This window comes from Podarcis pityusensis, assembly GCF_964106645.2.
Source record: "Podarcis pityusensis genome assembly, chromosome: 17".
NCBI classification, from domain to species: Eukaryota; Metazoa; Chordata; class Lepidosauria; order Squamata; family Lacertidae; genus Podarcis; species Podarcis pityusensis.
The window spans coordinates 39,690,685-39,704,855 of record NC_138042.1 but is presented as its reverse complement, the minus strand read 5'-3'; the positions used below and the strand labels follow the sequence as shown (position 1 = coordinate 39,704,855).

General features: G+C 47.2%; 1 protein-coding gene across 1 annotated transcript in view; it reads right to left on the bottom strand.

The window, feature by feature from the left end:
* Window positions 1–13,401, bottom strand: part of TBX15 (T-box transcription factor 15) — a 99,086-nt gene extending 85,685 nt beyond the window's left edge. The window contains exon 1 of the mRNA XM_080987152.1: window positions 12,892–13,401. Coding sequence (XP_080843278.1) covers window positions 12,892–13,096 — 205 coding nt within the window. The 5' untranslated portion in view covers window positions 13,097–13,401. The remainder of the gene's footprint in view (window positions 1–12,891) is intronic.
* Window positions 13,402–14,171: the final 770 nt, after the last annotated feature.

The window sequence follows — 14,171 nt, the reverse complement described above, 5'->3', positions numbered from 1 at the left end:
TAAGCTGGAAACAACTCTTGGGGCTGGTTTCTTTTTTTCATCATGTGAATTGACTTAACATAATTTCATGTACTTTGAGTTAATTGCTAGGTCCCAAGGAATATAGATACAACATAATTTACGTATTTAATGTGTCAGCTTGTTGACTACCATATGTTCTATTATTCTGTAAAAGCATGTCTTGTTTGATTATGGATAGCAGTCCAAAGGCCATATTCTCTCTGCAGCCATTTAAGTGGGGTCAAGAAACGACAAGAATTCATGATCCAATTCAAATCACAAATTCAAATTCACAATCGGTGTACTTATCTGGCTTACACTAAAAAATAAACTCCAGAATGCAATCTGCACTAAAAACATTTTATTTTATTTTATTTAAAAAATCCATTTTGGATACTAATGGAACCGGTCCTTTCCTTTGCACTGTGGCAACTTCCAAAATATTTACTAGAATTAGAAAAACATTGGTATAGTTCGATATACTGCATTCTAGCACAAGACCACTTATGCATGCATATACACAGACAAAATGAAAAAAATGTGAATCGACTTAAATTCATCTTAATCTGTAGTTTTTGCAGCTTAATAGAGAACCCAGCACAAATTCTACAGTAACCTATGGAAGCAGGCCTATACTGGAAAACTTGCAACTGAAAACAAGTAGTTGTCATTGTTTTACATTGTAAGCTGTTTCAAACCCTTAGAAATGTGAATACAATCAAGCAGCGTAAACTTTCTAATGCAGAACAGAAACCTGTAAACATAAGACGGGGACAGAGAAATGTTACTATCCTAAAGACTAAAATATAAATCCTAAAGAGCCGAACTCTTCAAACTCCTAATGCAATAAATTCTTACTCACTCAAACCAGTGCTTTAGGGGGCTTCAGGAACAGGCTGCAAAGTAATAAAGCATTTTGTGGCGTTTTTGAGGCTGTCCCCTCCTTTTTCTCCCTCCCAGCTTTTCCATCTGAAAAAAACATCAGTTTCGCCAAAGACAGATATGAATAGGGCCGGGTGCCGCTTCTGGAAGAGGCCAAGTTGTGTTGATATTTGATATAATAACTCCGGCCCAAGTGGGGAAAGGGAGCCGTGATAGATGATTTGTAAGTCAATCTTTGACTTTTGCTTGTAATCAAACCTCTTTGGATTTGCTTAGAAATCACAGTCCAGACAGGAATGTCTTCTGAATCCCACTTCTTCCTGCTCCTACAGATGTAATAAAATTATATTGTGCGGAAACCGGCGCGGGGGGGGGGGGGAGTGGTATTTAAAATGCATGTAATCTTTCTAAATGAAGACATCAGTTGACACCTCTTTCAGCCTTGAGTGCATTTGTAGGATTCTCCCACACACACAAAAAAAAAACTTATTACTTGCATCCTTATGGCAATCCAAAAATCTACAACAGAATGAGGTAACAGAAGAATGGACTGCAGGTGGAGAGGGGTGGATCACAATTTTTAATGCTTCACTACTTTAAAGAAATAAAACCCCACTGCAAATAGAAATCTGGTATTTAGCAGGCAAAATCCTGGGCTACTCCAGTGTATTATCACTATTTATAGGTTTTTTTAAGCAGGGAAAGTGGCCCCCCTCTGGGTGGTGTTGCTGGAAGCATTCTACAGCCACATTCTCACCTGCTTCAAACCTCATTCAGCTACATGTGCAGACCCTGCCTAGTTCTCCTCCATATAAAAGGAATTTCAGAGGCCTAGAAGTGAGGATTCCCCAGGACAATGAGATGCAGATTCTTTTAGAGACACACAACAAAAACCCACCCCCTCCCCACGCTTCCTCCATTCTCCAGACTCAGAGGTCAGAGTTGAATGAACCTGAGCAAATCCAGGGCGCATGCCTAGGCTGCTATACTGATTCACATCTGGGCAGCTCCAGATGCATTTATCTGCCATGTAATTTTGTAACAGCCACAGTCTCTGCCCAATCTACCTCTGTGGGTTGCTGGGGAAATCAAGCAGGAAGAAAAGGCTATGTGTGTCACTCTCAGTTCCTTAGAGGAAGGACAGGGCACACAAGCCATAAACGAATTAATACTTAGGGGGTAATTTGGCCAAATTTAAATACTTTTCATTTCCAGTTATTTCAATGGGGCAGAAAATTATTTGCTTGTGTCCTTAGTTAGTTAACATTTAGGGAAATAGTTCCTGTAGTTGGTGTTGACAGTCCTTTCAGTAACCATGGGATGTTGGCTGGTAGTATTTGCAACAGAAAATGTTTGCTTCCATATATATAATGTAGCCTTCAGAGAGCGGAGGTTTCATTTTCATTTCCAACGGGCCGACTTTTCCCTATTTGATAGTTTAACCAGGTTCAGATAATCAAATGCATTAGGTTAATGAACAAGAATAGATCAGATTAATGACAAGCCTTTAGAGAGCTTGTATTTCTAAATATATCTAAAATATATTTTAGAAGTCTGGAAGGGCCTGGCTGATTTTAAAAGAAAATACATTGGCTAATGTTACTGAACAAAAGAACTTTGAAAATATAAGTAGCAAGTAGCAAAAAGGAAATGGAACTGTTACAGGGAGCTGAAGTGGCAAAAGGCACACTCCCCTGGCATTTTCTTCTAAACATCTCACATTAAAATGAGCAGGGCTTGCACTAAGAACATCACTGTTCTTTTCCACAAGCTTTATTAATTTCAGTGGGACTTGTGCATGAGAACTCAGTTGGGGATCATGCCCAGAGCATTGGTGTTAATGTGTTCAGATCCTTTCAATGACACTTGGTTGCTTCTTAGGCAGTTTTGCATGAGAAATAAGCATATGAAACCTACTATTGAATGTTGGGCTTCATAATGACATAAGTTGATCACATATTAATTAGAGGTGTGCTTGCACTTCAGACAAACCCCAGACTAAAGTGTGGCACAAAAAAAAAGATACAGGATTCATGTGAACTGAAATGAATGTCTTTCAAAGGATTCCAGGGCTAATTGGGTTGTTCCTGGACCTTTGGGACAGATTTAGAGGGACTCTGAAACACAGAAAGTGAGTCTGTATAAACTGATACACACACCAAGATCCACATATTAGTAGCATGACAGGAGAGGGGAAACGGAAAGTAAGGGGTGCAGTTTTGTGGCTAAGAGCTTGAGTTTTCAACCAGAGAATAATTTTATCAGGACTCCACTTTCTGCTTTTAATCATTCTGCTTTTGGGAGGGATGCAGAAGGAGTTTGTGGAGGACCGGTTCAGCCATGAGACAAGGTGAGGTTATTGCCTCAGGCAGCAGGATCCACAAGGGCTGCTGCCTCCTTGGCAATCACCCGTCCACGCTGCCTCTCCAGGGGCCTCTCAGCGCTGCTGGTCTCTTTCACCCTAGGGAGGAAATGACAGGGGTTGCCCTCTGGGGTCTCCTGGGCTCTGTCCCCACCCAGCATTATTCAAAGCTAGGCCCCTTTCTCATCTCGCTTTATTGGCCGAGGGAGCCGGCGTACAGCTTCCGATTCATGTGGCCAGCATGACTAAGCTGCTTCTGGTGAACCAGAGCAGCGCACGGAAACGCCGTTTACCTTCCCACCGGAGCAGTACCTATTGATCTACTTGCACTTTCACATGCTTTCAAACTGCTAGGTTAGCAGGAGCAGGGACCGAGCAACGGGAGCTCACCCCATCATGGGGATTCGAACCGCCGACCTTCTGATCGGCAAGTCCTACCTAGTCTATAGATCCCTGGACCTGTCTGAGACTCAGTATGCTTCTTACCCACAGAAAGGGCTACTTTGCCTTCAAATTTCATTCAATTCTGACAAAGAGAGGTCTGACCGCAGCAATATTTTAAACTCCTATATGTCTTTATGGTCAGATTCTTATTTTTCCAGATTCTTATTTTGATACTGCACATACATGTTCAGCTGTGTGGCGGTTGTACAAACCCCGAACAAAGCTCCTTATATGTCCCAGACTATTAAATGTTTCTTTAGAAAATAAAAAGCTAACTCGCTCAGCCTTCCTTGGGTTTATTTCCAGAATGGGTCACCCAAAAATTTTTTAAAAACCAAACCTGTTCAAAATAAGAAGCCGCCAAAATTATGTGAATCAGCCCTACTTTGAGCGAATCATTTAACTAGATGTGCATCTCAATGCACATGAGGGGTATTTAATTCATATTAAGCGTCTAAAACAACTTCATTTAAAACCTAATAAATGATTATTACAATCTCCTCATAAGTTTGATGTTTACCTATAAAAAAAAACCTTTGGAAAAATCAGCCAAACGTACTTGAGACCAAGGAAGTCAAATAGATTCCTTATAATGTCATCAGCACTAACTAATCATCATGGGAGACAGTCCAGTTAAAACATGTCATCCTTGATCTGCAGTTCATGAGTTAATTGGCTAATCTGCTGATTAATTGAATTAGTGCTTTCAGCTCCAATTCCTCTACAGCCTCCCAAAATGGGTATTGGTATGCAATGGAGGGGGGGGAGAGAGAACTGTGCTGAGGGCAACTTGACTTCCCAGATCGAATGTGCTGGAGATTCTTCCTTGTTTCCCTTCCCCATGGGAGCAATAAACAAACAGACAAATAGGCTCTGAGCACTGTTAGGCAGCCACCCTAACCACCTGCTATGCCTCAAACAGCCTCCAGCTTGGGATCAGGGGAAAGAGTCAGAGGCCAAGCAGAATGGCAGTCAACTTTATAAATATCCCTCCCACAGCTGCTGAAGCTGAGGTGTCAGGCTGAAGAGCAAGAGAGATTAATTTGGGCACATCTTGTAGTATTATGAGGATTGCTTAGACAGTCGTCTAGGGTTACACACAAGCACACACACACTTTTATATTATAACTCCCACACAGGGCCGAGAAGGCTTTCGAAAGGTTGAAGGGAGGCAATCTGACAGAGAGAGCAGTTATATATTAATTACACTGAAATAAAACTGGCTGCTTTTCGGGATTGGACTGCATGTCCAACAGGGACCCTAGATAATGAAATCATTGGGCAAGTTCGTTGTTTCGACGATTCGAGGGTGACATCTGCAGAAACAGGAGCAAGGATGTGAGCTAAGCTAAAAGCTACTCAGTCTTCACAAGCTATTCCTGGGGTTGGCAGAGGAAAGGGAGTGGTCTGACCCTCCTATCCCTGAGAGTGCTCAAACCAGAGGTTTCTTCCCCCCAATTACGATGCTGTGGCTTGGGGTTTGATTGAGACCAAACGGCTGGAACTCTCACTAAATAAATTCCTAACAACTTTGCCTGGAACACCCACAGCATGTATTGGAGTAGAAGTGAGACTTACGCCGATAAAATGGTGCGCTTTTAGTTCCTTCTGTATATGTTATTTTAAACTTTTCTGGAACAAGGCAGTGATATTAGCAGCAGTTACTGGAAAGTCAAATAGGGAAAGGGGGCGTTAAAACTAGGGGCACTGGGCATTAACCCCCCGGAATTTAAGATACTGAAGCCTAGATCAATCAAAACATTGGTTACATAAGAGATTAAAGCATTTTCTCCCTAGTTTAGATATGGAGTCGAGTCAAACCACAGCATTTTCACTATACCCTCACCCTGCAAAACCTAGTCATGCTTTAGAAAGTTATTTTCATAAAATCATAGAATTGCAGAGTTGGAAGAGACCACGAGGGTCATTTAGTCAAACGCTCTGCAATGCAGGAATCTTTTGCCCAGCGTACAATCGGGTCAGTGACTGAAATAAACCGATTCATTCATTCATTTGCCCAGCGTAGGGCTCAAACCAACAACCCAGAGATTAAGAGTCTCATTCATTACCTACTGAGTCCCTTTATTAATTTGCCATCTTAGATTGACCCTACCATTAGACAGCCTCAGACACAGCTGATGACCGTGGGGGTGGAGACGTTGTTGTTATTGTTGTTTCACTTTCCCCAAGAAATTCAAAGCAAAAAGGCAGCAAGTTGTTCATTACTTATTTTTTATTCTTGTATTTTTACTGCTAGAATGGCAGAGAGGTATCTGTGGAACTTTCCTGAATGAGGTCCAGAATACCTTGGTTAGCCTTGCCGTATATTGCACCTCGCCTTGAGGAGAGGGGTGCCATTGTTGCTCTGCTTCCAGTTGTGGGTGCTGGTGTCCATTGGGACTGATAGGGCAGAAGGCAGGGATGTCAGCAGTAGGTGGCGCAAGAGCCAATCACAAGAGCAAGCTCAGCCAATGAGAGGCAGAGCCACCTAGTTCTAGCTTTGACTCCTGTCTCTTTCCTGCTGAGGGCAACACCGAGACTAACCAGGAGGAAGCTGGTGGGAAGGCCATGCTCTAGGACAGTTGTAAGTAAGAAGGCAGTTAGGTGAGGGCTGGCTGAAGGCAGATTAAGGTTGGTGGCCCCATTCACCATAGTGGACCAGCATCCACTGGCTTCAGGTACCAATTCAGGCACCATTCAGGCTCCAAGTAATGGCTTAACAATGTCCTGATCACTGTTCTTGGAAAATTCCAGTTGAACAGCATATACCTGAGGGAGCATCTCCACCCCCATCATTCAGCCTGGACACTGAGATCCAGCTCCGAGGGCTTTCCGACGGCTCCCTCACCATGAGAAGTGAGGTTACAGGGAAGCAGGCAGAAGGCCTTCACGATAGTGGCACCCACCCTGCGGAACACCCTCCCATCAGATGTTAAGTAAATAAACATCTATCTGACTTTTAGAAGACATCTGAAGGCAGCCCTGTTTAGGGAAGTTTTTAATGTTTTGTGTTTTATCGTGTTTTTAATATTCTGTTGGGAGCTGCCCAGAGTGGCTGGGGTAACCCAGCCAGATGGGCGGGGTATAAATATTATTATTATTATTATTATTATTATTATTATGCATCTGTGGGGCCAATGAAATTTAAACAGTGTTTCATTATGTATTCCATTGCACCATCTCTATTGAACCTGAAGACCTTAGCTAATTTTTTTGATTTTACAAAGATTGGGGTTTTTTAAAAATAAAAAATAAAATAAAATCAGGAGAAATGTGCCACAAATCGAATCTCAAAATTTGCAATGGCTGCTCAGAAACTGAGGCAAAAAAAAAGCTTCCATATTCTTGCTAGACTGCAGACACATTCATTTGAACCATACTTCCTATGTTTGACATTTTATCATTATGACCTTTTGGTTAAACTATAAAATTAAACTTGACCTACAGCTCTCTCAAGAGAACCCATTATGCCACAGAGAGATGCTGCCCAGCAATAAGACCTCTTCATCGAACAACTTCACAATGAAGTTGAGAAATGCAAGTAGAACACTAAAGAAACCAAAAAAATAAGGTGAACTCACAATGAATAAATAAGTAAAACCTTTGTTGAGCAAAGAAGAGGAAGTTTAATTTACTTCTGTTCTTTCTGATTATTGGACCTAAAAGTACAACTACTAAAACTATATTAGCAAAAACAGATGGACTAGTTGGTAGTTCTCTGGTTTATGTAAACCCCCTCTCTGAGTTATCATCAACATAAAAGAGATAAAAGGGAACCATACTGGAAGAAAATCTTCCCGTTTGCCTTGCCCTGACCTCTAGGGGGGTTATTTTAATGCACACTGTGACGGCCAGCACCATTTACACAGTCCACATTTTATGATGGACAGCTGTGCATAACAAACTCACAGCCTGCTCTGCAACCCAGATAAACCGAAGCTTCTTGGGCTGCGGCTGATTAAGATGTAATCCTAGGCAAAGGCACTAGGAAGCAAGACCCTCTAAAAACACGGGGACCCGATAACTATAAATATGGATAAGATCAACTATAGGTCCTAGCTGGCAACTTTGACCCCCAACATATAACTGGCCAGCACAGCCAAATAACTCCAACTGAGTTTATTCCAAAACGGCGTGGTGAAGGTTGTGGGAATATAATTCTGCTCAAATTTTGGCACTTTTGCCGGGCTCGGAAACAGGTTAGCAAACAGTTACTTGGCACAGAAAGCAGTAACTATCCACCCAGTTAAGGAAACATACTTAGTTTCAAGTTTAGGCCTCTGACCTAAATGTGTTTAGGGGCGCATAGTCCAGAGATGGATACTTCCAAGTCAGCGGGCCAAGCACGAAGCCATACCTTCATTGAGCTTAATGAAAATAAACACAGCATTTGGGGATTCGTTTGAAATCCCACCAATTTCCATTCCAGCAGCCTGATAATTTGCATGCGTCTGGAAGAAAATCTCCTTGATTTCAATGAAACTTTTGGGATAATTATGGGGAGGATTGCACAACTATAAAGCATCTAAACTGCTCACCTGAAGGGGGTTGTAGTTTGGGCTGTATTGCCACAGATTCATCGGAGCCGATCCCAAACTAAGGGGCAGGTTCTTCTCTGAGAAAGAAAATCTGGGAACGGGGTAGGATCCTGAGGTGTGTGTGGAGACCTCCTGCTGCCACAATTAAAAGGGGCTAAATTCTCTCTCGAAGAGGACCCCCACTGGCTGACCCTGGATGGGGGCTGTTCCTCCACTTGCCCCACCATCCCAGTCTGACTCGGGAAGAACGTCTCCTTCCTTTTCACAAACTTTTCCCCTGCGCGGCCACTTTTAGAAGGGGCCGAGGACACCCTGTTCTACTCAATGTTCTACTGCCACTGTCAGATCGGTGTCCCCAAACCCACCCAGATCGTTGCATACACCAGTCGAGGGCATAAACTATGTGTGAAAAAATCTCTGCACCTAGGTCACGTGTGCGGCGCTGAGGGCGGGAGGAGGAGGAGAAGGTCGTAAGCCCATCGGGGGAAAACACACCATCACATAGGTGGCATGTGGCTGAGAGATTAATAGAAAGTGGAATCGCTGTGGAAAACGGTACCCACCCTCCCACCATCACTACCCCGAAAAATGCAAGGAAGGACACGCAAGATCATATATAGTTTTGCTTCCAGGTTTGTTTGTTCTCTGAAAAGACTTCTGAACCCTTAGTTTCTGCTGGCATCTCTTCTTGCAGTGTCGGCTGTGTACAGAACGACTGGGAAGATGCTTAGCGCGTCAGAATCTTTAAAAATGTCTCGATATTTTTTTGAAAAATATCCCTCCAGACTCTCCAGTGTTATTTTATTTTTAAGGAAAAAGACCCCGAGAAGCAAGAACAATTTTCTCTTTTTCCAAGGCTGTGCCTCGGATTAACCGAATGGCGCATCCTACCCGAAAGGGTTTCTGCTTCAGCTAAACTAGTGCGGGGCGAAACTGTCAGACTGGGTTAGGCAGAAATCCAGACAAACCGAGGAGCCAGCCAAACTTCTTCCAAACTGGACTCGCCCTTTTAGGTAAAGAGGATCATCCGCCGTCCCAGTGTGCCCCCCGCCACACACACACACACACACAAACACACACACACACAAACACACACACACACACACACACACAGAGAGAGAGAGAGAGAGAGAGAGAGAGAGAGAGAGAGAGAGAGAGAAGTTCTCGGCCGGCGCAAGTTTGGCGCGAACGCCCGGCGCGTTTTGCAGCGGCAAGAGCAGGGAAACAGAGGACTTGTCAGGCTTACGGGTCTAGGGCAAAGCCCACGCGGGAGGAGAAATACGTATTATGACGGGGAGTAGCGGGAGAAAAGACGGGGTGCGAAGTTAGAGCCGTGTTTTAGGTTTCTTCCAGGACGCGTTTCGGTTGGGCGGCTCCGCAACAGCACCAAAGCTCTTTAAGAACTTTTAACTATGATCCGGTGTTTTAGAGGACAGCTGCAAATATTGTTGTTGTTGTTTAGTCGTTTAGTCGTGTCCGACTCTTCGTGACCCCATGGACCAGAGCACGCTGCAAATATAATGAACGCTGGATTTGAGGCCTGGCGCAGGGCGCAGATCGTGGCCCGCTGCGTTACAAGAGGTAACCAGCCACGCTTCTTGTGTATAGAGCGGGCTTCGTTAAAAAGCAACAGCCAGGTCTCGCCTTGTGCTTTTTATCGTTGCAGCGAGATCCCCGCCACACACCCCATTCTTGGTTTAAGTAAGCAAGTACTGTGCTTCCCTCCCGCCGCCCACATTGTTGGCGTCAGAAATAAATGTCAATAATGATCGCGATAATCTCGGGATCTAGGCGGCTGTTGCAATGGGCTCTTTCCCCTAACGATTTGCCTTTTGTGATTTTTTTGGGTGACTATTATCTTTCTTGCTGCAGCCAGTCCCTGTTTCTGTTCTGGTTTGGTGCTTTGCGCAAATGCCCCTCGCCTCGACCTCGCGTTTCCCTTCGCAATTCTCCTTTTCCGACCCTCAGCCCGGGGGATTCCTTCGAAACGAATCCGCTGGGAGCGGGGGTGGAGCAGGGATCGCCGTCGGTCCTGCTAAGTTGAAAAACATCTCGCTTCTACGGGACTGCAAACAGCTGAACAATGTGTGCCCTCCTCCGAGAGGTGGGGGGGGGAGTAAAGCGGTGTGGGGGTTTTGGGGAAGGGTGGGGAAGGAATCCCCCAGATAGATCTCTCTATATTCTTTACTTTGTGTAAGAACTTTCGAAACCCAAGTCTGGATTCCCGGATTCGCGGCCCCTCCAGAAAATCAATTTTCGCCTCCGGATCTCAAACGTCTTTCTTCGCAAGGTCTCTTTCCGACGGTTCCTAGAAGCGCTTATCGAAGGGCTATTAAATGCGGTTCCAGGAGACTTGGGAGGCTATAACGAGGGGGCAAGGAAGCTGCTTTCCCGCCCGCACCCGTTATTCTCTAATTCTTTCCGAGGCAGAGCATAATTAAGAAATTTATAATTAAGACGAGCCCTCCAATTTATTTATTTTTTACAAAATCACCCCACTTGAAGTAGAAGTAATAAGAGTTCGATTCACAGCAGAGAGGGCCCTCGGGGAACAGCGCTGGGAGACGGGCCTTGTCCTACTGAGTTAAAATAATTCACCCGTGAGGCAAAGTGGGAAAGGCCCGCGGATTGCAAATCGGACTGAAAGCCACTATATTTCAGAGACTGATAGACCGGACAGTTCTCCTGCGCAAAGCTCCACCGACGGCTCGAGGAAGTGGCTGGAAAACGTCCCAGGGAATTGCGCTTTTCCGAGACTGGACGGCAAAATCCAAAAATCATGCAGAATCCGAGCGAGTTGCGACTCGCTGTCCCCCGACGGGGCTTCGGCTACAGCGGAGAGGTCAGAATAGGGATTTTGTTTTGTTTTTTAAGCCTCATCGCATTGAGGGGAAGTGTAGGAAGCGGGGAAAGGACTTGCAAAAAGGACTTCGATCCTTGTCTACGTGGAAATCTAAGCTCCGCTGGAGGCTCGACGGCACTTTGAAGCGGGCGCTCGCTCGATCCTCCCAGCAAGTGACTGATTTCGAGCGGGCAACTTCATTAAACAATCCACCGGTAATTCTGGCCTGTATTTATACTCCTAGGCACACGAACTGACTTAAGGTTTTAACCCAAAGAAAAGGGATTTACTGCAACAGGAAAAAATTACGTTTTGGAAAATTACAGATTTTCAGCTCTTTCCTACTTTTGAAATCCTTATTTTTTTAAAAAATAATATTCACAGTAATTAAACAACCGTCGTTCGAATTATAACTGAAGTGATTTGACACATACAGCCAAACAGAGAAAAAAACGGATTTCCATCAAATGGCGTTTTTAAACTCTTTCTCGCAATAGTGTCATTGGAAGACCAAAATAATTTACAGGAAGCACTGCTTAAAACGGGAAACGGTTAAAAAGCTGAAAATTCAAAACGATCACCTGGGATGTCAGGAATTATTTATGGAGGCTACGATCCCACGTATACACGTAAGGCCCCATGCACTACATGGGACTTACTTCTGAGTAAGGCTGCTTAGGCTCATATATATACATACGGATCACAAATACAGCTATAGATACAGCTATAAATAAATATAGTAGATATATGGCATGCGTTCTGAAAGACCAGGATGCGGAAGAGGAACCGACGTGAAGAAGTAGACAAGTCTTTGCTAACACTACACCGAGCCCGCTGGAGCCGTGGGGAAGGGGGGGGGGGACCCGGTCCTCGCAGGAGCCCGGTCCGTCCATCCTCGCTGCCGGGCTCCGCGGGCCAAGGACTCTGAAGTGGAGCCGCTTGAACGAAAATAGTCTCCAAGCTGGGTTGCCAATCGCGGCGCCTCTTTCCCGCAGGACCCGCAGCCCAGCTCCCGCCCGTGGGGCCAAGACCTGGTTCTGTGGCGTCCCTGAGTGAACTTCCCCGGACTTCTCCGCGCTCGGAGACCCGAGTCTCCATCCCGGGATATGTTCGCGGTAGGAGCGCGCGAGGAGGCGCCCCTTTCCCAGTTCTCTCCCGGGCCCGGCAGTGGCGAGGTGGCAAGGAGCGTGCGTCGCCCACCCAGCGCCGCTTGGCCCTTCGGGGGGCGCTCTTTCGATGCCAGGGGAGGTTTGCCTTGATGCCTTTGGCTATTAATAGCCATCAGCCGGTCTATTCCTGTCCTGGCGGGGCGAAGGGGGTGCCTGGCAGCAAGAGGAAGGCAAGGCAAGGCAAGGGGTGGGAAGGCCGAGTCCCTGGGGACGCCCGGGCCAGGGTTCAAGAGATACAGTTTCCCCGACGGCTATTAAAAACCACAAGCAACATTGAGGCGATTCCTGCATTTCAGGGGGTCGGACGAGACGGCCCTGTGGGTCGCTTCCAAAGCTACCATTCTGCGGGGAGGCTGTGCTAAATTAACCTTCCCGAAAGATGTCTCCGTCGGTTGCAGCCTGAATGGTTTCCACCAGGAACCTCCAAAAATTCGGCCATTATTCCGGGACCCCTCCAGCAACACCTGTCGGCGGAAGGTCAAGCCTTCGCAGGCCAGAACGAACGCCTGTCTCGTTGGACGGGCTCTGGCCTCGCATTTGACCACGACTTCCGCCTGCCAAGAGGACTCTCCAGCCGCCCCAAGGCGCGTCCGCGGACCCTTTCGTTCCTTCCTTCTCCCCCTCCCCAAATCCAACCCCGTCCAGGCCACTCACCGTTGGCGTTGAGGTCCAAGCACTGGGCGGGGTCGTCGGCGTCCGGCAGCTGCCCGTCGGGGCTGAGGCTGTCCATTGACAAATCCAGGCCTTTGTCGTCCCAGTCGCGGAGCTTCCTCTTCTTGTGCGAGCCGATGAGGGCCTCCACGGAGAAGGCGTGCGCTCGCGAGCTGAGGGCCACTGCCGAGCGCCTCCTCTCGCTCATTTTAGCCGCCCGACGGGGTGAGTGCGTGCCTGGCGAGTCCCGCGGCCCGAGGGGCAGGCACGCCGCCAGCTGCCCAAGCGCTGGCCGGAGGGAGGGCGACGCTGGCTAGCTGGCTGGTTCACGAGGCTGGGCCCCAGCAAGAGGCAAGCGGGGAGGCCGCCTCGACGTGAGAGCGCCCAGCGGCCGCCTGGACGCTACATGGATCCGCGGAGCAGCGCAGACGACCCACCGACCGCCCGGATCGCCGGCGCCGCTCAGAGTCGCGGCGCTTGCAGGCTGCGCTTCATTCTTTCCTTTCTCTCCCCCCCTCCTTTCCCTCCCTCTGGTTGATCCAAACTTCTGGGGAACTTTCTTCTCTCCCCCCCCCAACACCCCCGACGACACCGCCAGGCTGTGCGCGCCTGTCAGGAGAGAGCCGCAAAGCCCCTGCCCAATGGAAAGGCGCGCAGGCCAGGGACCTCGGCGCCCCGGAGCCAATGAGGAGGGGGCGGGCCAAGCGCCCGGGCTGCTTCTCCCAGCTTGGCTCCTCCTGGGCAGCTGCGCGCGGAATTAACCCTTTGCTGGACGGGAGCCGAGCAGCACTCACTCCCCTCCACCAGCACGGACCCACTCTCCCTTCTCTCCCTCCAAAAACAAGCCGAGAGGGCGCCTAGCCCCCCACTCTCCCCAGATGCTAGCCCCCACCTACCCACCCTCATCACTGGCATCTTGCATAAGATTCTCCCCCACCCGCTCCCCCCCCCCCAAATATGCGAAGCTGCTCGGAGAAAAATCGACAACGCCGACGACCGCATGCAGGAGGGATCGTTTTCCACTTCTGCAAATGCTACCTTTTCTTTCAAGCGAATTAAAGCCGCGAGGGTTGGGGGAGCAGCAGCGAGGTTTCTAAAATGTACTAACCAACATATATACATATCTCCTTGAAAATGAAGTCCGTTATGAGGGTTTGGCAGTTCCACGGCGAAGTCCTGTTTAAGCAAACTGAGCCGGCATTCCGCCCGAGTGCAAAGTTTTGTGCGCGCGCGAATAGCTTCTTTGGGCGTTATTGGATGAGATTTAAACTGGTTTCAATCCA